Raw genomic sequence first — 26,695 nt, 5'->3', positions numbered from 1 at the left:
AATATTCCACATTTATGAAGATCTGGTCTTGGTGCACAGCAATGTCTACATATTTTACTATTTTGTTGTCACAGCAAAAAAGATAAATGAGCATAACTAATAAAGCTAAGGAAAGCTGTGGCAGGAGATATTTACTGATGTGTATAAAGTACCTGACCTGACATAAGTGAGTAATCATGATCTGGGCAGGGAGCATGCCATACCAGACTTCTTAAATAATGTTTCATAGCAAACAAACAAAAAAAAAAAATCTGTTGTGATACCTGTTTTCTTGGATCACCAACTTTTCACATTTAAATGTGGAATATTTAGGGGAAAATTTGTGACATACTTTTCCCTGATGCACAGTACAATTTGACTGTCAAAGCATCATTACATGCTTACGACAAAAATTATTTGTCAAACTCAGCATTTTAAAACAATAAACCTTGACCTAAGTGTATAAACGGCTACTACTACTTTTTTAGAAATGTAGTACATGAATCTTTAGTGGAGCAATTTCACAGAAAAGTACAGTGTCTTGATTGTTCAAGCATTACATTAAATATACATATATATATATACAATTTGTTTGTGTCAAGATGACTAAATAACTCAGATTTGAAAGTATCACAGAGTTTGTAAAGTTACAGTTTTAACCTAAATTTACCAGTCAATCAGGGTTAAGCTTTTTAATCTGACAGGTCACAGTGATAATCTCAAGAATGCTTTACATTTAAAAATCTGATGGAACAAAAGGATTATACAGTTACTGCTGGCTATCCCCCTAGTAACTGTAACAATTTTGACTGGTGCAAAAATGACATTTTAAAGAGCCAGGATTAATTATCTGATGAACAGTAACAAGAAAAAAATCCAATAATAAACTTATACCATAAATACTGTACTACTCATCTCTTATGTTATCAGAATTCATCCTATAAATCTGTTTGCACTGATATTTAAGCAAAATGCTTTTTAAAAATACTTTATATAATGCATTTGTAAACTAAATGGCAAAAGTTAAACGTGGCACAATTGATTTGATTTTCTAATGAAAATGTACTAAACGTTTTTGTAACAAATTTATAAAAACCAACCAAAGCTGCTGAAAAAATAATCACTGCCTATATTTTAAACATTGCTACATGCCTTTAATAGATAAAATATACCACAAAGGCATCTCCTGTCTGTAAACCAAATTGTTAAAAAAGCAGCTTAAGGATTTACAAATCAATCAGGCCATAAAAAAACAGCTAAGGCACTCCTGAAAGCTGTGATACTTTGTACTGTGTCTCTGTTCTGTTACTACTGTAAGTCAGATTATGGAGGGGTAGGAGTGGTTATTGATTGAACTATGCCTCCTGGCACAGCATGTGTCCTCTTTGTAGAAGCTGGAGGTATAAGTGACAAACAACAAAAGAAAACTACACACCCTGGTAAAACTGCAGGATGTAGGTACAACTGCTCAGACTAGACTAATTTCATTGTCTTTCTTGATGGACCATTGAGGACGCTACCGTCACAACAGTATTATATAGACAGACCTCAGAACACCATCTGTCAGTTTTGAAACACGTTTAAATCTGAGTCTCGCTGGTTGCACAACATGCTGTATCTCATCACTTCTGTGGGAAATAGAAGTGCTCAACAAAGCTTTCTTCAACTTCACAGCAACTTTGAGTTTTAAACACCCTCTTGGAAACTGTGCATAGTACAACTGAGAATTAGTTATCATCTACCTTCACTGGCAGACTTTCCCCCGTTTTAAAGAACAAAATTACATAGTCTTCTTACTGTCAACAAAAACCAACAATGACTTGATCCTATTACAGGTACAGTGTGTGTATCCAAAGCCTTATATACTTTATTCCTCTGTGCCATAAAGCTCCATTGTTGTCCAAAAACTATTGCTACTTCTAGTCTGAGAGCCAAATAAAGAAAGTATTGAGAGACAGAGTGACACAGTGTTGGTTTGGTCCTTTCATGGGATTTGTTGATAGTACAGAAAATAAGTGAGTAAGTCTTATCATTTAAGGAGAATAAGTGCTGAAACAGGTAAACTTTAGAAAAGGAGTTTTTCAAAGTAGGTGAATCATGCTATCCTCTCCACTCACCCCTTTCGTTTACTGCTGTGGCATGTGGTGGAGTAACTTTGCAATGCTACAGTGTGCAAACATCCCAGGAGCTCAGGTGTGTCTGGGATGCCAAAACTGGTGCCACACTCAAGGTTGCTTAAATGACTACTTACATCATTTCAGCAATGGATAATACACTCGGTGAAACTCTGAACCATGTTTACATGCTTTAGCCACTTGCATCAATACAGGTATAACTAATAAAGTGTCTACTGTGAGTACAAGTAGTAAGGTACTACATTCACACCAAATGGTCATTTTAATATGAATACTGCCAGCTTGCCATAATATGATTTATTTATCTAATGTATTGATGTGTTCAGAACAGGTTAATGTTCTCTAAAAGATTGCAGCTACATCCTTCATGGTCTCCCATGAAAGGATCAAATGTAGATTGAACTCAAAGCTAGCAGAGCACAGGTCTTAGTATGAGGGTGGTAAAACAGACTAACTGATACAAACCTAACTTTGGTGATACTTATCAAAACAAGTTTTAGCTACAAAAACCCTGACACATCACAGAGCATGCACTGTTATTTTAAACACAGTTTTAGGTGATGTTGTCAGAAATAAACATTATTTTCCCTCACAGCAGGAACCACCAAGTGCAGCCACTTTCTTCTGACAAGGTTCTGAAATATTTGTTATAAACTTAAACAGAAGCTTCTGGTTTCATTTCCCTCTTTTATAAATATTCCAGTGTTGTAAAATGTTTTGCATTTGTAAAGTGTCAAATAAAAAAAACTGACATAATTTAGGGTTACTGGAATGTATGATAACACTCTGATCTAGCATTCTAAAAATTATTAACAATAAACAAAATCGCCTCCCAGCTCAGTGTTTGACTTTTGAAACTAAATACATGCAGTGCACGAATCCCGTGACAAGCCACAAATTTCTGAACTAGAGGAGTTTTGTAAGATAATTTGAAAGTATAAAGTGATAATTGAGGAAGCACAATCTCTTCATTACAGTATGTGCACACTGAGCATATACACACTTTCACAATTACTCACATTTGTGAGTTTTACCTGATCTTGAGCCAAGTCTTGAGGGAAGTGGATCTCTGCTGCAACTAAATCTGTAGACAGAACAGGGCTTTGAGACAAACACCCTTTGCACTGCAGAAATCTGGTAACAGAGCACTCCTCAGCATTCCAGATGGCATTATATGCTGCATGAATGAGAGGCAGTGGGAAAACAGGTCACTTAATTGAATTTTTAAAAAAGTGCCATAAAAGGTAGACATGTAATATGTTCATTTGAATGATAAACTTTATTTTTAAAACACTGGAATTTACACTGGGAAAGCACTGTCACAGGCCTGGCTGTGACTCGCAGGTTTCCTAGTGTTTCTTGTCTGTATCTCCTCTCTGTGTTCTTGTTGGCAGAGGCAGGGCGCAGCCTGTGGAGTTCTGGTACACCTGTATCACATCACCTCTTTAGCAGCAGTGTAAGTACCCTGGCCCTTCCTCCACTCCTCACCAGATAGTCTGCTCTTCCATAGTGGGAACTACCAAGACCAACTTTGTCTCTGGTGAAAAGTATTTCTAGTGAAAGTTTCTAGTGTGTGTGTGTTCGACCTCCTGACCCTTGTTTCCCTGTGTCTCCAGCCCCTTGTGTTTCCCTGCCTGTGCCCTGCCTCTGCCCCTGGCTCTGGATTCAAGACCGAGGCTGCGGTACATTAGTCCTTTTTGCTTAGGAAGGTTCTAAATGAATGAAATGACCCAGAAGTATCTCAGTAGTAGCCATGATAAGAGCTGGTGCAATTCTCTAAATGTTGAGGAATGGAGCTTCAGTGCTTCCTATCTCATTTAGCAAAGGATACACTGGACCTTCCTTTATGAAAGGAAATTCCTTGCAGCGGCAGTGTTTGAAGCGACACATCATTGCGGCAGATCCATGTACATGTAAACGCAACAGAGCACCTGTTTTATGTTTGTGACATGATCCAAAACTTCTTCCTTTCCCCTCTAAAAAAAAAATTTCTCTGCCTAAAAACCGCATTAAAAAAGTAAAGAAACTACATATTTCTGTCTGAATATGGTAGTCTGGACCCGTTGCACAATTCCTTTTTAGCGTTATTTTAATGGCTCAACTTTTACAACTTGTACATTCCTTTCATGTTATTATATTATTAGTGTTGGACAGGAAACCCTACTGAATTGTATATTGTGTGTATTGTGTATATTGTATTGTATTGAACTGAATTGTACTGAGTCTGTCACTGTGTGTCTTCCATGTGTTATAAATAAAGCTGGTTTAAAAAGAACCCACCCAGTGTAACTGCAGTCAGATTCTCTAAACACCGCAGTTCTCTTTTTCTAATTCCTTATCAGTTCTCTTTCGCATCTTTCCTTGACCTCATGGTGTTTTCCACCGAGCTCAAGAATATGTGGTTAGGAAAGGGGATTTTTTTAACTACTCGACTGCAGACCATGTCCATGAAAATGGATTATATTTATTACTTGTCTAATATTATGAAAAACTTCATGATAAATCCTCTTTGGTTCATACCTGTCAAAGAGGGGAGTCTTTTTTCTAATCTTAAAGCCAGTATTTTCACAAAAATTAAACACACACACATTAAATATTGATTGGTCTGTGGGATTCCTAATGCCAATTAGGAGTCTGAATATTGTAAAAACAAACAAAAAAAAATCTGCCATGCAAGTAATTTCCCTGGTTTTTCACATATTCATAATGTGATTGTTTTAATCTTGTAGAGTTGTATTGCTCTAGTTTTACAAAAATCTTCACTGATAAATTATTGAGTTCTAAAGCTGGTATAATAAATGATCTGGCCTCACACAAAGGCTTTAAATCCCTTCCACCTTGTACAGACAGGGGGTTCCTTATTGGTACTAAAATAAAGGTCTATTTGAGATAGAATATAATTAACAAAAGTAGGATCATGATGTCATTTAGGATGTAGCTGCAATCTTTTAGAGCCTTGTACCATAGATTAATGAGGTGGTCAAAAACATATCAGTCTCAGATGATCACTGTGTTGTGTGCTGGCATTTCATTTTTCATGAAAAACAAATAACATGTAATAACTTTTCTGGCATTACAAGACTGGTCTAATCAACCTAGCTATCAACCAACCTGTTAATCTCTTATCACAGTAGGTTTGCAGAGCAGTCCTTAGGGCCTTAAGTGATGTGAGACTTTGGACCAGCAGGAGTGAGCCTGAGTTGTCTGAAACTGATGGCTGATGTGTTGTACACTGGCAGTGGTGGGTCACTGCTGCAGGATGACATCTGTCATTTCTCAGACAAGTTAGATGTTCAAATTCACAAACCGCACGTCGTAACACGCCTGAAAAATCAAGTCATGGTGAAAGTTAAATCAATGCCACAATGGAGAGCAGTCACTTTGAGTAATGGTATTATTTAGATGTGGTGAATAAATGAAAAAAAACAACAGGGATTCTCAGAAATTACCATGTGCCACAGGAAGTAGTTCCTTTCCACACACAGAACAGTAGAGTCCCAAGGAGCACGGTTTCTGCTCTTTGACTCTCTGCAAGTCCAACAAAAGATCTGCATTAACACTGGCAGGCTGAAGGCCTAAGTTTGAAATATTTCTGGCCATATTTCAAAACTTCCTTTTATATCCAAACTTTTTTTTTTCAACATGTTGACAGGCAGGTTTAATCCCATTGCAAAATTTCTACACTACCCTTAGAATAACTGTAGCATACTGTAATGCCGAGACTCCTCTATACCCTGCAATTTTCAGAGTGTTAATGCAGGGTGTAAAATATGATGATGTGACTAACATTCACGGTGTGTGTCCATGTGTAACACAGAGAGTACAGACTAAATACCAAAAGGAGATCATAGCAGTGACCTGTGTGAACATTTACTGCTTTCACTTATGGTACAAAGCATTTTGTGCTTTTATGTGTGACAGTCATTAAATCAATGAATAAAATTATGATATTACAGAACAAGGAAAAACACAAGCAACACAAGTTTACCAAGGGTGAGAAATAATACACCAAAGTGAGCTCATAGTGATGAGAAAAAGCAAACCTGCTGACCTGCCTCAGCAGCAGAACTGAACACATACCTTTCTTTTTGTAGAGGTCTTGTTAAATCTCCTGCGTTTCTGCTTGCAAGATCTCTGTACTTTTATAGCTTGATTGAAAATGAAGACATATTTAATTTTTTTCTTTTAAATGGCAACAGCCAAGTTAAAAAATAAAACTACAGCATCGTGATACTGAAGGAAATTCTGGCAAAAGCATTTCAGTGAATATTTGTACATGTACATTTGTACATATTTGCATTCTCGTACTATGAATCAGCCTTCTCCTGTGAAATCCAGTCATACAGTGTGAAGACATGATGATCAAAAGGAGTGAGATGTTAACAAAGGTTGGACATGAAAGCAGCTGTAATGGTTTTCATGTCTGCAGCAGTAGGAACAGTGAGGGTGGAAAGGGGGCAGACAGGCTACATTTGGTTAACAGCAGTGCTTTTTTTTTAAGATTAAAACTGTTTACTCAACACTTAGAGATTAGACTAAGATAAAATTCTATTTTTAAAGTAAATGTGTACAGTGTGACAGTCTATGACTCCATCCCCTCCCTCAAAAAAGACACTATAGTGGAAAGACAATGCTTTTTGTGATGTATTGTTAACTGTGCCGCAAAACTTTCTCCACAACTTACCTGTTGGTTTAGTGTGCTGACTTCCTGGACCACGCTCTGCTAGACCAGTATGACTACACTCTGCTGCTACAACTCTTTGCAGATTCTCTAATTCTTCCTGTCTGGGAGTCACTATGTCAAACTCAGCTGTTGTAGGAATAACAGGTGTGGTGGACACTTCTTTAAGAGCTTTGTGTTCTTTTCTACCCACAGAGGACTTTCCTAAGTCAGTCACTTTAGGGTTCACTCTTTGTTTCAAGATGTGCTCTGTCTGTCGGCAGGAAATCCAGCTATCGTACTGACCCTCTGGCAGATGATGTGCTTGATAAGCATTCTGTTGATCTTTGTTTTTTCTTGAGCTGTATGCTCCTCTGTCTCTGATTCTGGATGGTCTGCTCCTCAAACCCTGGGTCAGTACCTTTAACTCGTGATCTGCTCTGGCTGTGTCTGTCCTCCTCTGGCTGCTCCTGGTCTCAGTCTGCTGAAGACTGACTCTCCCTACGCTCCTGACTTCATAACCTCCACCTGTCAATTAATAAGTCACATTTTTAGCAAATAAGTACATTTGTCAGGTTTTTCTGAGCTAGCAGCTTCACAGATGAACAGGACTTTCAGCATCAGCGGTTCAGGTACCAGTGAGACAATATAATATGATTCAGAAAGGCTGTTTTAATAATCGATCTATGAGTTTGAGGTCTTGGGGCAAAATACTGCACATGCACTTACAACTATTCTCAATTGGAAGAATGATCTTTGAAATTCAACTTTAAAGCCAACATGGACAAGATTTTTTTTTTATTGTGATTTTAAAATTCTACAATTCCATAAAAACTGTGCAGCTCCATCTGCTGATGATGATCATGTGAAATGACTGAAGGCTTTTGAACAGCTTCTAATTCATCTCCCGTTAAAATTGTTGTGGCAACTTCTGTTTCTGGGTTCGAACCCCAGTTCACTCAGGGTTTCTCAGTGTGGAGTTTGTGTGGTCTCTCTGCACCTACACGGGTTCTCTCTGGGTACTCCAACTTCCTCCCACAGTCCAAAGACATGTAGGTTAATTGGTGACTCAGTTGCCTGTGGGTGTGAATGTGAGTGTGAATGGTTGTGAGGCATACAGTGTTTATGCTATAGAGTAAAAAGTAAAAGATTTGGTTTATTTATTTTGCCAAACCACCCTTATTTTCCTTATTGAAATGAATAATTGGGCATTTAAAATTTTTTTTTTTAAAATAACTTATTATATATTACTCATTCCCATTCCCAGTGTCAGAATTAAATTTGGGCAAACAGCACAGCTCTGGGGGATTTCAGTGGAAGGAGCCCTTACTTGGTTGCATTTCAGTTTTTTTGTTTTAGTATAGTTTGGTGCATTTTTTAAGGAAAAAAAATGTCTTAGTGTAGCTTTAATGATTTTTGTTTGGGAAAAAGGCTGAATTAGACTAATGGGAAGAAACATCCATTCACAGCCATTACTGAGTCTTTCACTAACATGGGCTCCCTATTAAGTGCTTTTAACACACATTCGCTGGCCTCTCCACGCTCTGTGTTTTGATGATGTTAACGAGTGGTCATGCACGATTACATATATAAGGGTCTTGGGGAGGCAGTTGATGAGCAAAGAAAGGCTTTAATGGAACACTTGTCTACTCTGCTTGTCTGCGCAAATCACACACTGGTGAAGTTTGTACTGTAATGAGACAAATCACATCAGTGTTATCATGTTTAATCTAATTTTTCTGTCTCCCTTACCCCATTTGATGATTCTGCATTTAGCATTGGCTTGATTAAATCACCTCAGCTCCTCACACTCAAACAATCAGATTTGCCCATTAAACTGCTGCTTACACATACATTCTGTACTGCACACAGACAGGTCACAAATAACCACTGTTTTCCTACATGAATAAAGTATAAAAGAAGAGGTTAGGCTCAATGTCAGTGAATTATATGGCAAAATAACATCTAAGGACAACAAATATGGAAACTATACTGCAAATGAATGATGTGAACATCACTGGGCTAGTTTTCTGTATTTAAATAATTAAGAGAAGTTTTGACAATTATATGGGGTTACCTAATAAATAAATATCTCTTTAACAAACTGATAGGACTTTTTATGTGAAGATATACACTGAGTTGCCAGTTCATTAGGTACACCTTGCTAAAACTAATGTTGTCTAGTACAGCAGAACTGCAATAAATCCTATCTTGATAAAGGCTCATGTATAATCAATTGGAGTTTTTTTTGAGGTGTTGATTTAAACTTATTTGAACTCTGGGAGCTGTTGTTTGTGCTGCTATCGGACTGTATGGCATCATAAAGAGAGGTGTTTCTAATACTTTGGTCTACCCTCATTGATATAAATGGAATGAACAAAATATTAGAAACATAAAATTGTAAAACACCTTTAACAAAAACCGAACATTAGAATCTTCATAAAGGTAGGATTTTTTTGCGATATCATCATATTAATGTACATAATAAAGAAGCATTTAGACCAGGCACAGTACAGTCCATGTTGTCCTGCTGAAAAGATTACTGCAAACTTTCTCTAAACATCTCTGTTTATTGTTGTTAGTCAAGTGTATGGGCATGCAGGCTGTACACTCCTCTCTCTCTCTATTTCTCCTCTTTGTCCTCTATTTTCACTCAGGCTCTCTATGTTGGAACATCAACCTTCATGAAACATCTCCTGATGGAGAGGTTGAGTGGCTCAATCTGTTTGGCGACACATGAAGTCGTTCCCAGATTATATTAATGTTTCCAAACTATAATGTTGTCATCAATATTGTTCTGACATGACCTCTATCACATGTCTGTCTGTACTGGAAGAGTGATCCTCCCTCTGTTGCTCTTCCTGAGGTTTCTTCCATTTATTTCACATTAAAGATTTTTTGGGGAGTTTTTCTTTTTCCCAGTCTAAGGACAGAGGATGTTGTAGGCTGTACAGATTATTGAGCCCCCTTGAGCAAATTTGTGATTTGTGATAATTTATATATGAAAAAATATAAATTAAATCAGATTTAACTTGGCTATCAGTAAGGTAAATGATTACTTCTTCCACAACTGAAATTGGGCCATTAAGAAACATCAGTGTGACAAGCTAACATTTCATTTTATTGTAATTTAACAGAACATAGATGAATGCTTGTGCTGAAGGTAAAACAAACAAAAAAAAACCCTCACTTTAGTTTACAGCACATAATTACAAAACTGGAACTGAAACAAAATGAACAGAATGAAGGTTTGTGGTTTAATTAAATCAGGCTTGTCTAATGCACCGACGTGCCTCATCGATGATCTACAGACCATTAAAACAGAACTAGATGATGACAGGCTTTTTCAAGAAAATAAATAATATGTACTTGGTCTTGCTTTTTAATGATTTGTTAAAATTCACATTCAATCAGCAGCTAGTTATATGTTAACTGAGAACAAGCACTTAATGGCCTTAATACAGTGTTCTGTCACACGACATGAGAAGCTGATTTGAGATGGGAGCTGGCTTGGTTGCGGCCTGTACAGATGTAGTGTGTGGGCTTATTGCCTGAGGCAGGTAAAGCATACTTGGTTAGGTCTATAAGATGAACTGTGGAGCAATGTTTTGGAAACAAATATGAAAAGTATGCAGTTTATTGAACTGGATGTGGCATTTTACATTACACAATTACACATCTATTTTCAATATCAATTTCAGCATTGATTACACATCTCTGTTGGGGAGATATTTGCCACCATTTTGTGCACTGAACAAAGTATTTGCACATTATTTACATTCAAGATGTTGACAATATTTCTTGTGTCCAGGTTGTTAGTTACCTGTTGGAGAGGAGGGAAGCTTCTGCCTGGACCTGGACAGCCGGCTGAGCCTCCTGCCTGACTGCCTGCTCTGGTTATCCACCTGCTCTCTCTCCTCACCTTGCTTTTGTCCTGTGACTTCCTCTTTATGTTCCTGTGACAGCTCTGTGCTCTCCTTACTCAATGAAATAGGATTCTGTCCATCAAAACCAGATGCTTGCCCTTGGGCCTGCCCAGAACTAAAAAGTTCTTCTGACAGTGGAGCAGAGCTCTCTGCCCCTAAAACCATCCTGGGAGGTGACTCTTCCTTTGTCTCTTTCTGTGGACTGTCTTCATCTCCTTCAACCTCAAAAAGTTCTGGAGTGAAGAAGATGGTCTGGTCCTCATCTGTATCATCTTCATCTGGATTGTTTGCTAAGGGTGCTTCACTTTCAAAGCTGGATGGGATTGTTACTGCAGACAGCTCCATAGCCAGATTGTGTGGCTCCACTTTGATTTCACTGGATGCGTCTTCTGCCCCTTGTTTAAGACCAGACACCTCAGTCTTCTCTTGTGGAGAGGAGATCTGGTGGTGCTCAGAATGATTAGGTGCTTCCAAGTGCTTGCTGGGATTACTGGGTGCTTTTTCTTTAAAGATTGCCTTCTTGAGGCAGGTGCTAATGGGGCTGGAGGTGAAAATGTGGTACAGAGGCTGAGGTGTTCTTTTCTCATGTGTCTCTGCATCAAGGAAACAACATTCAGTGTTCCACACATTAAACATGAGTTTAAACACTTTTAAAACTTAAACTAGTCTATAACTCTGATAAAGACACCACACTAAATACATTAAGACTCACAAAGAAGCTTTTAAGTCTCACCATGAAATGAGACTGGTATGCACAGGCCATTTTATAAAGAAAGATATAAATGCAGGCTTACGCTCAATATAACCCAAACAAAGGTCAAGGGGATTTAATTAAAAGCAACAGTCCAACATCTGCTCATCAGCTCGCTCCAGCGCCACTCAGGCATGCAAAAGACCTTACAGTAATGAGGCAAGCCACTCAACTGATCCCAGTGCCCCCACCCCCAACATCCAGCCCTAACTATGAGGGGGTGGGGGGGGTTCTCCTGCCCTTCTACCATCCTTATCCACCACACCAAATTCAACTGAGTAACAGCTCAACCTTGTCATGACCCCCACACACAATGGGCGCTCACCAAGACAATGTGCAAACATGTCATCTCAACATATTTTTTGTGGTGATGTCATGGTCATACATCCTTGAGCACAAAAAAACAACATGCATCTTTTGAGAGCAGCTTTAAATGTCATAATTCATGAGGAAAGAAAAAAGGAGTTAGACTAGATACTGAACAGGGGGAGCAGTGTGGTGCTATTGGCTAAGATCTTCTACGCTTTCATTTATCAATGGTTTAGTTACCGCAGACAAAGAAGACTTCTTTATCACAGCACTACTGGAAATTAATTAGAATACAAAGACTAAAATACAATAAACCCCATGACAAAACTGTCATAGAATGACATCAATCTGATCCTTTGATGCACCCCTATTTTTCTGTGATGTAAAGTTTTAGAGTTTTGACTTTGTCTAAATATATACATATATATATATATATATATATATATATATATATATATATATATATATATATATATATATACACACACATACATACAGACACACATATACATATAGATATAGATATATAGATATATCAGGCCCTGCAGCACCAAAATGCTCTTCAGCACTTTCATTTATCTCACCTTTCTCATTTTGCTCAGCTTCAGGCAGTTTGACATGTGAGTGAGGTGACTGATGTTGACCCTGTTCCTCTAGAGTTACAGGCAAGTGACTGTTTGAAGATGAGGCTGTAGAGCAGGGTGTCTGGCTGTCTGCAGGGGCCACCTTCACTTTCTGCTGCACCTGAGAGAATGCTACCAGAGATTGTATAGCACTGCTGAAGGTGTCATGATGCTTAACAAGCTGGCGAACCCACTTAGATAGACCTGAAATTACCCAGACACAAACATCAAGAACAAAGACTATCAAAATTCTTATAATGGATACCTACTGCCATCTAGTGTTCAAGGTGAGAGGCTGTGCAGATAACAAATTGGGCCACTGTTGACACGCTGTAAGTACTAAGTACCTGTAATGTACTTATTGGGATTATTCCCGAAACGGTCATCCACTAGAATCAGAGCACCCCAGTCATTCCTGTGGCGGATACACCTGTAAAATAAAGTTTGAAGGTTTAAGTAATAAGAGTCAGAACACAAAAGTAAATCTTCAGTAACACTGTAAATGCTGTGAAGGACAGATATACCTGCCTAGGGCCTGGTTTAGAGCCCTGTAGGCCTGAATCTCATACCAACGATGGCCTGGGAGAAGACCTCTGGACTTGCAGTGTTGGTCATTGTACTTCATCTTCAATTCAACCTGAAACCACAGACTAACTGTTAAAATTGTACTCAGTAAGTTATGGCACATTCTCAAAACAATTTAGTAAAAAGTATTAAGTATATTTTATTTTAATTATATTAAGAATTATATAATTGACCACAAAATTCATTCTTGAGTCTAAGTGATTGTCTGTAGCAAATTTGAATAAATTCCTTCAAGGTGTTCTTAAGATATCATGGTTCATAAGGATGAAAGTACAAACACAAATACAAAGAAAGAAAAGGTTCTTTCAGACATTTTACACAACATGAATTCTTCACAGCATTTTTCTGCGATAACCCTATTCTGCACTAGAAGTATAACTAATGGCTATTGTTATTATCAGTGATTATTGTCTGTGATTATTTTCACAATTAATCAGTTACTCTGTTATTCTATAAAATGAAATATAGAAAAATTCCCATCACACGTTCCCAAAGCACAAGGTAAGGTCCTCGAATAGCTTGTTTCATCTGACCAACAGTCCAAACCCACAGATATTTGATTTACAATGATATATAACAGAGGAGAGCAATAAATCCTCATCTTGGATGTGCTGCCTGACATTTTTGCTTGATTAACGACTGAAAGGTATTATAATAAATTATCAAAACAGCTGCAGAAGAATTTTCTGCCTGCTTAATCAACAAATTGTTTTAGCTCTTTCCTGCACATATTCCAACATATTTTGATGACTAACTTATACACACATATCCATCCATCCATTTTTTATTCACCTGTTTCCTGACTTACTCCACTATCAGCTGTCAATCAGGTATGCCTGGTTGCCATGGGGTTTGTACTGATGAATACAAATCCCATACTTGCAAATGGCATGTAGCTTGGATGTTGGCAACATGAAGAAACTGTCTCCTGGTCTGAATAGTCACTACTTTCTTACTTCACAAATTTGTTTTGTTCTGTCCTGTAAATGGCAAAAATAAAGGCAATAATGTCCAAAAAACAATCTTAAACAAGAGCAATGACATTTTTAAAGACGTTACCAACTACCAAGCAGCTACCCAACATGATACATTAAAAACCTGCTCTGAAAACAACAGCTATAGCTATGTGGCGTCACCTGGGAAAGGGGGTTTTGTGCATGGAAGACTAATTGGATTAATATGGAATATGAAGGGGCATGCCAAGTGGGTGAGGGATCTAGGGCATACCAAACCCCAAACAAATACTACTTAGGGCCTGAAGTGGTAAGGTATTACCTGCCCTCACAGACAGATGTGTTCTGAAAGGGGAACAAAGGGGCTAAAGAGAGGCCATGACAGAGTAGAGTGGAGGTGGGAGGGGGCAGACAAGGTGGTCTATGCGACATGAAGCATCCCAGCACAAAAATGCTAGGAAAGCATCCATCCATTTGCATCTGTCGTTGCTGATTTTAGCACTAACCTTTCAGAATTGACAAGTGAAAAGTTCAGCTGGCGTCTGACAGGATGCCATGCAGGGCAGGCTGCTGAACGGGGCTCTAACTGCTTTTGACAGGTACCGTGTGTTTGCCCTGAGCCACCAAACACGGGGCCGTGGCAGGTACAGCCTGTTCCCTCACGCGCATCACGCAATGCCACTGTGGCCTGTCTGGACTTGTGTACATAAACAAACAAGCACAGTCACAAAAGCCTAAATGTCACCCCAAAGTTGGACTATGACTAATCACACCTCTCCTAAGAAGTATACAAACAACTGACCAACACCTGCCCCCATGGAAACCCATTACACTGACACTGGAAGTTTGTATAGTTAATATGATATGTAGGCCTGGGATTGTCAGGAGATTTACAAAAACTTTTTTTTTTTCTGAAAAGATACAATAGCAATGCAGGCTGTCAATGGGTGTCAACTCTTATGGCATATATGTCACAGTAAGTCTTGTAAATGCTGCTGGCTTCATGGTGAGATGTTTGCCCATGTATGAGACACCACAACAGTTAAAGAATCCACTTCTGAACCCACAGCTTGAACAGAAAGGCCAGTAGCCTCAAGTTGGCGATGTCATCTAAATGCAATCACAGTTCATTTCAGCGTTTGAGCCATCACATCCCTGGTCTGCATCATGTCATCATCCAATCTAACATGACAGGTTGCATATGTGAAAAAGCCAATTCTGGCTGCTAGCAAATCTCGCAAATGTGCAAGAAACCACAAGCTAGAAGGGATTAGTTAAAATGTCAAGAGATCACTCGCTTGCTTTGGCCTTGTCCTCTACACATACCTGTTCATCCCTAAAAACATATATTTGACCAGTAGGCATGATTCGCAGCTGAGCGCATCTGTTTGAGCTACATTTTACGCAGGCGGTGTGTGTGTGCATCAGTGTCAGTGTGCACGCCCCTGGCAGTCCAAGACATCTTGTGTCTGTCACTGAGATTGCTGAGCGCCTCATCTGCCACATGGGGCTGAGGTGACAGCTGAGTGGCTCGTCTTGAAGACAGTGTCAGTGTCCGTGTGTGTGTGTGTGTGTGTGTGTGTGTGTGTGTGTGTACACACTCGCAAGGGCATCAGACGATCTCATTCTTTCCCAACATGCTCGTGTATTACCTCACACAAGTGCTACACACAGAATCCTGCTTATTCTTAGTTTCCATCTTAATTGTAAAACATCATTGAATAGTGAAGTCCAGCTGCTTGATTTGACATAATATGTGAAGGCTGTGGCTTACCACTTCAAAATGCACAAGTTCAAAATGATAACGACCAAACAGAGCTGTAGAACCTTGGTTGCTGTCTCTCAGAAAATATTTTTGTAATCTGTGTCTGTCTCATGGGTGTGTGGTCTGACTCTGACTTGTCTCAGTCTGATGGGTATTTTTATTAAGACTGTTTAGGCCTCAGCCAGTGTTTGAGATTAGTGTTTTTTTGTTTTTAAGAATACAATACTGACATTGGGTAGGGCTTTCCTTTCCTCACAAAAACATCTTGTGGCATGTATCCCACAAGATGTTGGAAACAGTACTTTGGGCTTCTGCTCCATGTTGACATGAGAGCATTGCATCATTTCTTCTGCACATTGTGTATGCATCCAAAAGGTTTTCTACTGGATTCAGATCTGGTGACTGGGGAGGCAACTGAAGTTCACTGAACTCACTGCCATGTTCATGAAACCAGTTTGAGATTACTTTTGCTTTGTCAATCAAGGTTAAACATGTTGTGCATTCTCAGATGCTTTTCTCCTCACCAGTTCTAACTGTGTGAGTGATTGAGTTATCATAATCCGTCTGTCAGCTCTGTTTGCAGATTTGCTCACTGAATGTTTTTGTTTTCTGCACCATTCTGAGTGAACTCTAGAAACTGTTGTATGTGAAAATATCAGGAGATCAGCAGTTTCACTGGACTTCACTTAAACGGTCTTGACTACACATTTTGGTACCATTCTAAATATATGCTGAGTGTTGAAAGCTGGCATTAAATGCCTTGTTAGATAGATAGCCTTATTATTTAATCAGCTAGTTCCTGACTTAATCCTAATTTTGTCAAATTTTCTTGTAGGGCTGCTTGTGTTGAGACAACATTCAACATTTGGGGACTTTAAAACTATAAATAGCCAACTATGCATCCGCAAAGAAGAATGTTGATTAAGATGTTTTTCTAAAGTTGGCCTGCCGTGCTGACAAGGATAGTACAAGTGGTGATCATCTTTTATATAGCATTCCTTTAGAGGCTGATATACCATACAGTAGTCTTGGATGTGCCTGGAGCATTCATCATCCTCTGATCTTGATGATTTCCATGGACTCTTCAACATTCCTCCAAAATCCCCTTTTCCTGCTCACAGACTATAGAATTAAAATGCTCTTGTGGTTGTCTTTAATAAAGGACAGCAGCTAGAGGTTGGTTAAGCCCTTCATTAAACTAAGAGACATGCCTTATCAGCTGTAAGTGTCTTTTTATTGCTTGTTAAAGCCACTTATCGCTTGACTCACTCACGCAGGGCATGAATATTTACAGTAAACATGCCATTGAAAAAACTCAATGTAAATGTAATACCACCTCTACAGGGCTTTTGCCACAGAGGACTTTTCAAGTTCAAACTTTGATCTTTGTCACAATAACACAACAGGCTAGTAAAATGCAATACTGTGCTTAGACTGTAGCGTTTAAGAGTACCGCCTGTCTGGGAATGTAGGCCATGCAGGTATCCAGAGTGCTGGAGTAGTTTAAATAAAGAGAAGCTGGGTTTACACCTCTTATCCTCACAGTGGAGGGCTGAATTGTGAGTGTGGCACAGAATGAATGAGATGATATGTCTGGGTCCATGTATGTACTTAAGAGATGCGAACATGGAAATGCAAATGTAAGAACATGTCATGCATGAATATGTGTGTCTGTGTGCACTAAGGGAACCGCTTTCTGCATAAGACATATGGTGAAAATATGGTAAGGTGTTAATACAAAGCATTAATGCAGGTGAAAATCTGTTAAAAGATAAAAAAATACCCTAACACATCAATGCTATGCCATGTTACACAACGTCAGCACCCCCTGAAATTTTACAAGTTAAGCAGGAAAGAAAAACAGCTAAGGGCTCCAACAGCCAAAATGAAGGTGGGGTTGTATAAGGCAATTCTTATTGTTTAAGTAGAGAAGCACAAGCAGTTTGACCTCTGCTACACAACTTCCTAACCAATGTCATGACGGAAACCCTGTAATGGTACTGTAAGCTATAAAGCATCAGGTTTAAAAAAAATACACTGGTGGCAATGGTGCCAAATACTTAATAGGGTCATTTTTTTCATAGTATCACACAAAGGTATGTTAAGGATATGTAGTTTGGCCTTTTTCTTCCCCACTGTATTTGCTATTTAATAACAGTGCTTACAGGTTACAGTTAAAGAACTGTAATGAATCCTAATGCTCTAGAAGCCCAGTCCATCTTCAAACATAATTTGGACCGATGTAAACTAATTGCCTAAGCAAACACTTGTTGAGGTTACTAACGACTGCAGCTAACTGCAGACAAATGTGACTGCTTGAATGTAATTCTTTTAGATTTAAGAGCCACCTTTGTTACCATTGATTAAGGTATCCTAGTACAGCACTTACAGACATGCATATGGATCAAGGGCATTGCTCTTAGCTTTCTATGTTCACATCTTGCCAACAGAACTGTCACTCTGGGAGACTCCACTTCCTCAACAGCCAAGTTGAGATGTGGTGTCCCTCAGGGCACTGTTCTTGGCCCCATTGGGTTTTCCATTTACTTGGCCAGGCTATTGGAAATCATTTTTATGTTGACCATGCACAGTTACACATGCTGTTAAAACCCTCAGATCCCAGCAGCTTTGCTTAACTTTTATCTTGACTCTCTCATATTAAATCCAGGAAGCCCCATAAATCTAACAATAACTCTGAGATCTGAGAAGCCTATTGGCTTCATCATACCAAAACTTAAAGCATGCAGTGCCAATCATTTTGTCCAGTCTACTTGCTTTTTTGCGTTGTTCCGATGCAAACAAAAGAAATAAACATGTGAATGCCAAAGCATTTTAATTGCAAAAATTTTCTGTGAGAGGTCCATCATCTGAGAGAAGTGCAGGGGTGCCTTGGCCTTGACTGTAAGTGGAGTTCCATTTCATGAAAAAAAGGTTGCTTTGCAGCTATTTCAGCAATATTTTTCAGTTCTACCAGGACTCTAAAAACACGCTTGTGCTGTAGATCTCTATAGAACCATGCATGCAAAAATTCTTCTACTGGAACTGACCATCACATGACTATCCAGTAGTGGATACACCATTACATGTGTCAAAGCCTAAGCTTGTCTGTGTGAGCGCGTGTCTGTAAAGAGCCTATTATCTCTCTGTGCTGCAGCAGTATCCATGCTAGTCTGACATTCTACAAGGGCTAGCTGCATGGCTTTGACAGTCTTTAGTATCTGTGTCCCCATTCTCTCTGAGGTGTAATGGGGTTAGCACAAAGAACTTCACAACCCCCAAGGGTTTCTCTAGGGTCAACACTGTATTTGTCATTGAAAGAGAGGATATGAAGACAACTAGAGAGCAGAAAGAAGTATGAACACAATAACATTAACACCTTTATGAAGCAAACCCAGTACAATAGTCCAAAATAAACACTATCTTTGAGAGGCATAATATCTCAATTCTATTGAAAGCCAAGTAAATCATATTCTAATGAAATTTTGTAACACAGCCAGCAATTTATAGTGTAATTTTGTTGAATGTAATGTAAAGTGAATGTAGAGTAATGCAATAGTACTAATAAAATACGTAACAAACTGGTACTGTAGGCACTGTGGAAAAAAGCAAGACTATGGGGAACAAGGCATAGGAAAGATGAGACAAATGAAACAAGTATTGCTGTAAGTAATGAATGTCTATGGGATACAGTACTGGGACACAAATCTGAAGTATGAGAAACTACAGGCCACATATGATTTAAAAAATTAAAACAATAATTATTGAGTTCCATATTAAACCTTAGCTATGTATACAGATGTATAGCCACATCTGTATGTTATAATGCTACATTTTTCCATGTATTATGTTTTAGTTTTTTTTCCATAGCCCTAGTCAAGTTAAGTGCCATCCACAGTAGGCACTCCACAGTGGAATGTTCATTTCCCTCTCCAGTGTAGCTATTATGAGCTGCTGCAGGTCTGGATGAAAATGCCTGCTAAGAGAAAATTTTCAAACATATAGTCCCATTTGTCATCTAGTCCTTAATCCAAATCATACAATTAAGTAGACGACATAATAAATCCCCATTCTATTTATTATTCTATTTTCTATTCTTTAATTAATTAATTTATAGATTGTATCAGCGTAGTTGACAGTATTAGGAGATTATGTAAAAGACACTCTGTTCCCATGTTCTATTAAAAAATTACGCAATTTGATGACTGTTTTCTCAAATAATGTGGCTGAGATGAAAAGGAATAAGGATATTCAGGGTTAATATTGGGGAGGCCTGTTTTGTGTGTACAGTGTTAAGTCATACACGAGACCCCAGGTTAAGTCATTATAACTTCCAGTGAGGCAGATCTGCTTAGAGGTCTATGTTTGAGGTCTATTTGCCTTGAGAATTATCTTGACTTTCTGATTTTGGTGGGAACCTCAAAAGCAGGACAAAGTTACATTTTCAGCCTTCATCCGCCGGATCCTATAGCAGTCAAAGTTATGACAAGATGTATCTTGAGATAGTCTCTGAGGAACAGAGCACATGTAGCAAATAATTGATCTGGAGGATAGAATACGCTTGGTCTGCTCCAGCTTGGCTCTAAGTAGCTTTGGCTTCCTCACTTGTCCCCATGTTGTAGACTGCGTACATGGTTTTACAAGCCTGATACAGCAGGATTACACCAAAAATCAGTTTCCTGATACAGTGTATTGGCTTTTAATAAAACAGCTGGGCTCTTTATCTGCATGATAATATGATGATACTTAGTCTTTGATGTAGTTACTGCCCTTTTTTTTAAATATATTTATTCCATTATTGTGTGATGAAGAAATAACACCATACAATGTAATGCAATCTAAACTGCTGCATCACTTAAATCACCTCAAAGTCTTGCCAAAAATAAAATCACAGTACAAGCAGTTCATTTGTTGGGGACTACTTTCAGTGGCTGATTAATACACATTTGGCAGTTAGAGGCAGGATGAAGTATGCATGGTAAAAGAATATGGTAAAAGATACTCTGTGCTACAGATACATTTAGGCTGATACCAAATAAGAGTTGAGTTTCAATTCTCTGCCCTACTCAAGTGTAGCACAGTATCCACTGCTTGGCTGGAAAACCCACAACATACATCTTTGCACATTTTATTCAATATTTACAGTAATATTTACAATACTTATTTATTTTATTAAATTTCTGTTACCGATTTTATCTAAGATCCCTTAACTTTCATTGTCTTTGCTTAACCCCCTATTGCCACCTACATGGATTTTGATAAGATGGGCACAGTTGTTATGTGGGCTGTGCATGGATTTTGGTGGTTGGGGTGTAACATCAGTAATTGTTCCCAGTGTACACTCACAATAGATTTGGAGTTTAAATATTAATTACTAGTATTAGTGAAGAGTTTCAGTGTTCCAGGGCAGTGAACCTGTACCTAAACAGCAGTGTTCACACAAAATAGAACATTTTATAAAATAATTCTGATTTAAATAAATAAATAAGAAGAAATGCCCTGAAAGCTGACAGAGGTGAAACTGACAGCTTTGGCTACACTGACACTGACAGAACAGGTTAGTGAAAGCTTCATCGTGCTCTGACAGGACAATGTGGAAGAGTAAAGGGGAAGAGAAGTGGGAGGCGGGGTGGGGGGACTCAAACTTAAAGGTCAACTTTATCTGCTAAGGATGGAGCAGACACAGCAACATCGCTTTGGGATTTTTTTTCACGGATCACCAAAAAGGGATGCTCTTATTTGGTGTGGGTTTGTTTGTGTGTATGTGTGTGTGTGTGTATATGTCTCTGAGTTATATTATTTGTCTTCATAGTATTTAAAATGTGGGAACTTGGTCTTGAAACCATTTTTGATCTAAATTAGCTTCCTATTTTTCAAAGAATTTCTGTTTCAGATGTCAACAGTGGACAGCATGGTGATGCAGTGGTTAGCACTGTCGCCTCACAGCAAGAAGGTTCCAGGTTTGAACCCCAGTTTGCCCAGGGCTTTTCTGTTTTCTTTCTGGCCCTGTCTGTGTAGATTCTCTCCAGGTACTCCAGCTTCCTCCCGCAGTCCAAAGACATTCAGGATAAATGGTGAATACAGATTTGGGAATGCTATAGAGTCATTTTTTAAGAGGTCTCTAAAAAGTTCTACAGGTCATGTCACCATGCTATACACAGCAAGGACATAAACAAATCTCCACAATCTGCACATTATCTGAACCAGGGGGTCTAAAACTTTTTGCACTGCAGATTGTTTTTGGAATGACTACACTGTAGACTACTAAATGGGGAGATAAAGTTATAGATGCCATGAATTTAATGTCAAGGAAGTTAGTGCTCCTGCCAAGAAACAGTACGTCACATAACCTGTTAAACCACAAACGTACCCGTTTGCACTTTGGCTTTTGCACACATTAAAGACATATAGAAAAAAACATATAGCATGTCAAATAGTGAGCTTTGACCCATGGCCACAGGACCATTGTTACATTTCCTGTCAGTATCTCTACTCTCACCATCAAATAAAGGCAAAAACCCCCCCCCCAAAAAAAGGTAAGGTAATTTCCATAAAGTGATCAATAGTAGGCTACAAAATTATGTAAATAATAATCTTCTTTTTCCCCACAGCCCAAGAAGCAAATATTGCACGGCCTGGGAGTTGTGAACCTCTGATCTGAATTACCTGTGTACTTGACTGTGAGGTTCTACTTACCTGGAGGTCTTTGATGTTTGGGAAGGGGATTCCAATGGTGACCACTGCTCTGGCATTGTCATCTGTAAAGTCTAGTCCTTCACTCACTTTACCTCTACATACAGCAATTAGCAATGCACCATCTATAACAAAGAAATCACAACACCATAAATGGAAATTAATATACAATAGAACTCTGAACAATATGATGTCAGCTTTGGTGCAATTAGAGTCATGAGCACTAGACTTTCACAATTAATGCCTTTCAGCACTAATTTACAGGCAACAAGTCACCAAGCAAGCTGTTCTGAAGCAATAGTTCAAACCCAGTAGCTGGTCCAAAAGTGAGTGTGATCATGTTTAACAGTCTGACCTCTTTCATGGTATTTGATGATATCATAGTAAGTCTGAAGTAGTTCGTCAAAATCCCCCTTGCTGCCTCTGCGGGGCTCGGTGATGACAGTTTTCTGTTGTTCTAGCTTCTCCCAGAGACCAGTGTTGGTCCATCGATCCTGCAGCTTGTCCAGCATCTGATCAAATCACAAGAGGTGCCATGTTTTGAAACTTTTGTCAGGAGAGTAGAAATTGATCACATAGAATCAGAAGCATGAGAGTCAACCTACAACATGGATATAACTGAGAGCAGAATCTACAAGATTGTTCTCTACTACTGAGGGCTCTCAGAGATGCTATATTTAAGGAGTAGCCTTTATAGGAGTTGTCTCATTAAAAAACTGACTCTGGTTAATCTCAGACCTTTCATCTAGCACCTCAATGAGCATAACATGACCTGAAAGACAGAGACACCTGGCTGTAGAGAAGCCTGGGGAGAGCATCACCAGAAAAGATACATTAACTACAAAAGAATACTAAATATTATTAAATATTATGATTTTTTTGGCCCTGCGATGGACTAGCGCTCTGCCCAGGCTGTACCCCGCCTCTCACTCAATGTCAGCTGGGATAGGCTCCAGCACCCCCACAACCCTTATGGATAAGTGGTATAGATAATGGATGGATGGATTATGATTTTGTTTGTTCTAACTTGTTACCTTTAAACCCCTAAATTTTGGGTACTATGTGTTAAAAAGGCTACATTCCCCACCATTCAAATCAAAGCTGGGACTTGGCACTGTAATGTAGTATCCATCATTTTATTTCAGACCTGAAAGACCAAAAAGTGTGTAACTGTCCAAATACTTAGATCATATACCTTCACATGTAACACTGTACAATAAGGAAGTAACTTTAAAACATGGCACTGCAACACATTATGACATTTTCCCTGTCTGAAACCAAAAGCTTACAACAAAGAACAGAGGGCATTTAGCCAACCATGTTTGCTCTTTGTGTCTTCAAACAGCATGGATTTCTTTTCTTTACTTGCACTTAGAAAGCTCATGTGTTTAAAGCCCTTCAGTAATAAAATCACTGTTGCTGTGCTATTGTTGGTACAAAAAGTCAGCAGCTCTCAGGGGAGGCACATTGATCTAAAAGCCCTCATTCTAACACGGCCCCACTCATGTCTGTGCTGTGCAGATTATATCCTTGAATAAGCATGACCTCAAAATCAAAGAGCAGCGTCACTGGCTTGGAAATGTGTAAGAAGGGTCAAGTAGAAGTTCCTCTTGTAGTCAACAGAAAACTTCTCAACAGGATAATGGTGTCAAGCTGTAAAGTCTGAACAGATGTAAATGAGACCACAAGATGGGAGGAAGGTTGGGAGTATTCACTGATATCTTGCCCACAACAGTAACAATATTCTCTTTACTTGCATGAACAGCCAACTCAAGTGTTCCTCAAAACACCACACAAAGAAAAACAAAAGTTTATTCTGCAGGTTACATGCAGTGCAGAGGAAAACCACAAAGTCAGACGGGGAAATGAGACAGTAAGAAAGCGTTGATAGTTTCTTACATGCCAGTGCGATTGCATCATAGTGATGAAATTTGGCATGGGAAAGATTTAATCAGGTTGGTGCCTCCTACAGCAAGTGAGGCCAGGACATTTGCATCAATAAAACATAGCACATTCACTAATTATGCAGTGTTACATCGACAAGGACCCCAATCCTTCCCTTTGTGCGTCTTCATATTCAGCAAACTGTTTGTCCTGCAATTGCCGTCCAGTGCAATCTTGTGCAGGAGATGAATAATTCATGTTATGTACTTAAGGCAGATCCACCACTAAACAAAACAGCCATTATCTGCCAGGCTGCACTTGGAAAGGAGCTGATTCCACAAAGAGAAGAGTACAGAGGAAAAATGCTCTTACTGATAAAACTGATGCAATAGGGTCAGTAAAGACAGACTCATGATTTCTGTCTTGCAGCCAATATGATTTTATCTGAAGAACCTTATTTGAGGAAGAGGAAATTGTTACTACATGTTTTTGTATCATTAAGTAACAGGAAATATCTTTTAAAACTAAGGTAATTTCCACTGAGGACTGAACACTTATGACAAATGTAGTTGTGAATATTATTCTGACACCAGAGACATAACTATCATTTTCAAGTAATGTATGACTTTGAGGGGGGGGGGGGGGGGGGGGGGCAGTCTGACAATGTACAATGTGAACATGATATCCACTCTAGATGTCATTGTCTACTGTCGACTATGTGCCTGGGATACAAGCAAAGTTCCTGCGGAGAGAGGAGCTGGAGAAGGTGGCTCTGCAAGACATTCTCACTGTCACCCTCCATGTTTTGGTTTAATGAGTCTACAGTAATATTCCCTTCACCTGATCCAAGTCACCACCATGTGGTGGTCTAATATGGGGTATACCCCTAAGGAGTGAGTGGTTATTTGTCTCTATATGTGAGCCCTGTGATAGACTGGTGACCATCCAGGGTGCAACCCGCCTCTCATCCAATGTCATCCAGCACCCCCACAATCCTCAGGGGATAAGCAGTATAGATGGATATCATACAGAAGCAGTTCAAAGGGTTTTCCAGAAAAAAACAGCACAAATGTACTTATACACAGCAACATATGTGTAAATACATGCACACATACATACAGTTAAGGACAAAATTATTAGCTCCCCTATGAAATTTTAAGTTTTATTAAAATTTTCCCAAGTGCTTTTCAACATAGCATTTCTAAACATACTAGTTTTCTTTAGAAAGCATACATTATTTTTATCTCCACACAATACTTTAACTTTGTAATGCTCAAAGCTTGTAAAATCAAGTTAAAACTGAGGGTTATCTCCCAATTAACACACAGTATAAAAACTGAGAGAGTTTGGACTGTCACTTGAGAAAGCATCATGCCAAAAACAAAAGAAATCAGTTTAGACTTGAGAAAAAGACTTGTTGATGCTCACAAAGAAGGAGAAGGATATACAAAGTTATCACAGCATTTCCAAGTGTCAAGAACTGGAGTGAGAAGAATCATCAAGAAATTCAGAGCCAAGAGAGCAGCACAGTACAGAACAAGCCTGGCAGAGGTAGGAAGCGAAAGATTTCAAACACCCTAGAAAGAAAACTAGTGAGAGACCTGTCTAAAGACCCCAGAACAACTGCCAAGACGCTAGTAAATGACTTAGCTAAGTCAGGAATTGTAGTCTCAAAGTAGACAATTACTAGAGCTCTGCACAGGAATGGACTGTGAGGTTGCAGACCAAGAAAAACTCCACTTCTGTGATCAGCATTATATTACAGGTGTTATTCGCATTGCCCCAGTCAGCACTAATGCAGGACATGCACATCACAAGACCGGTCTGATAAATGAAACTGCATGGATGGAGGTGTGTAGTGGAGCGTTTTAACGTGCAGTCAGATGGATCTCCGGCACCTTCAGCAAAGGCTTTCAACCATGTGAGTGTTAGACACTCTAGAAAGAAACTACAGAGACAAAAATTACAGACATGAGCACCTTCATGAATAATTTAGGGACAACATCTGATAGAGACTTGGTGTTAAACTGGCAGACTAGGCTAGGCCATAAAATATCAATCTACAGGCTCAACTACACACCTCTTTGTGTAATTTCATGACAAAACAACAAAGAAATACAAAAATAGAGGGTAGCAGCTATTTAACGTCTACCAATCTAATGCTGAGAAGCACCATAAAAACAAGCATGCCAACTTCTGTATGTGCCAGATAGGCTACGTACTCTTTAAATGACACACTACAACTGTTTAGAAATGTGTGTGTTTTTGAAACTATACAACACAGGACAAAGTATTATCAAAAAGTAGAAATTCTGAACACACGTATAGTATTTGGGAATAAAGGACACATTACACCTCACTTTATGGACATTTCAGTTTTGTAGGAAAACTGTACCATAATACAATTACCTTTACTTGTCTTGGTTTGATGAACA

The 26,695-nt window shown here is 38.8% G+C and overlaps 1 protein-coding gene across 3 annotated transcripts in view; it reads right to left on the bottom strand.

Moving 5' to 3' along the window:
• brip1 (BRCA1 interacting helicase 1) overlaps positions 1 to 26,695 on the bottom strand; it is an 80,550-nt gene that overhangs the window by 25,046 nt on the left and 28,809 nt on the right. For all 3 annotated transcript variants that reach the window (XM_051065439.1, XM_018701106.2, XM_051065440.1), the window contains exons 15-25: positions 22,732 to 22,888; positions 22,380 to 22,501; positions 12,908 to 13,020; positions 12,731 to 12,813; positions 12,345 to 12,587; positions 10,598 to 11,293; positions 6,799 to 7,302; positions 6,195 to 6,262; positions 5,564 to 5,642; positions 5,226 to 5,438; positions 3,149 to 3,291 (exon numbers count right to left, since the gene is read on the bottom strand). In XM_051065439.1, coding sequence (XP_050921396.1) covers positions 3,149 to 3,291; positions 5,226 to 5,438; positions 5,564 to 5,642; positions 6,195 to 6,262; positions 6,799 to 7,302; positions 10,598 to 11,293; positions 12,345 to 12,587; positions 12,731 to 12,813; positions 12,908 to 13,020; positions 22,380 to 22,501; positions 22,732 to 22,888 — 2,421 coding nt within the window. The remainder of the gene's footprint in view (positions 1 to 3,148; positions 3,292 to 5,225; positions 5,439 to 5,563; positions 5,643 to 6,194; positions 6,263 to 6,798; positions 7,303 to 10,597; positions 11,294 to 12,344; positions 12,588 to 12,730; positions 12,814 to 12,907; positions 13,021 to 22,379; positions 22,502 to 22,731; positions 22,889 to 26,695) is intronic.

This window comes from Lates calcarifer, linkage group LG21 (assembly GCF_001640805.2).
Source record: "Lates calcarifer isolate ASB-BC8 linkage group LG21, TLL_Latcal_v3, whole genome shotgun sequence".
NCBI classification, from domain to species: Eukaryota; Metazoa; Chordata; class Actinopteri; family Centropomidae; genus Lates; species Lates calcarifer.
Note: the sequence above shows the minus strand (reverse complement) of the source record. Positions and strands in the feature narration are given on the sequence as shown.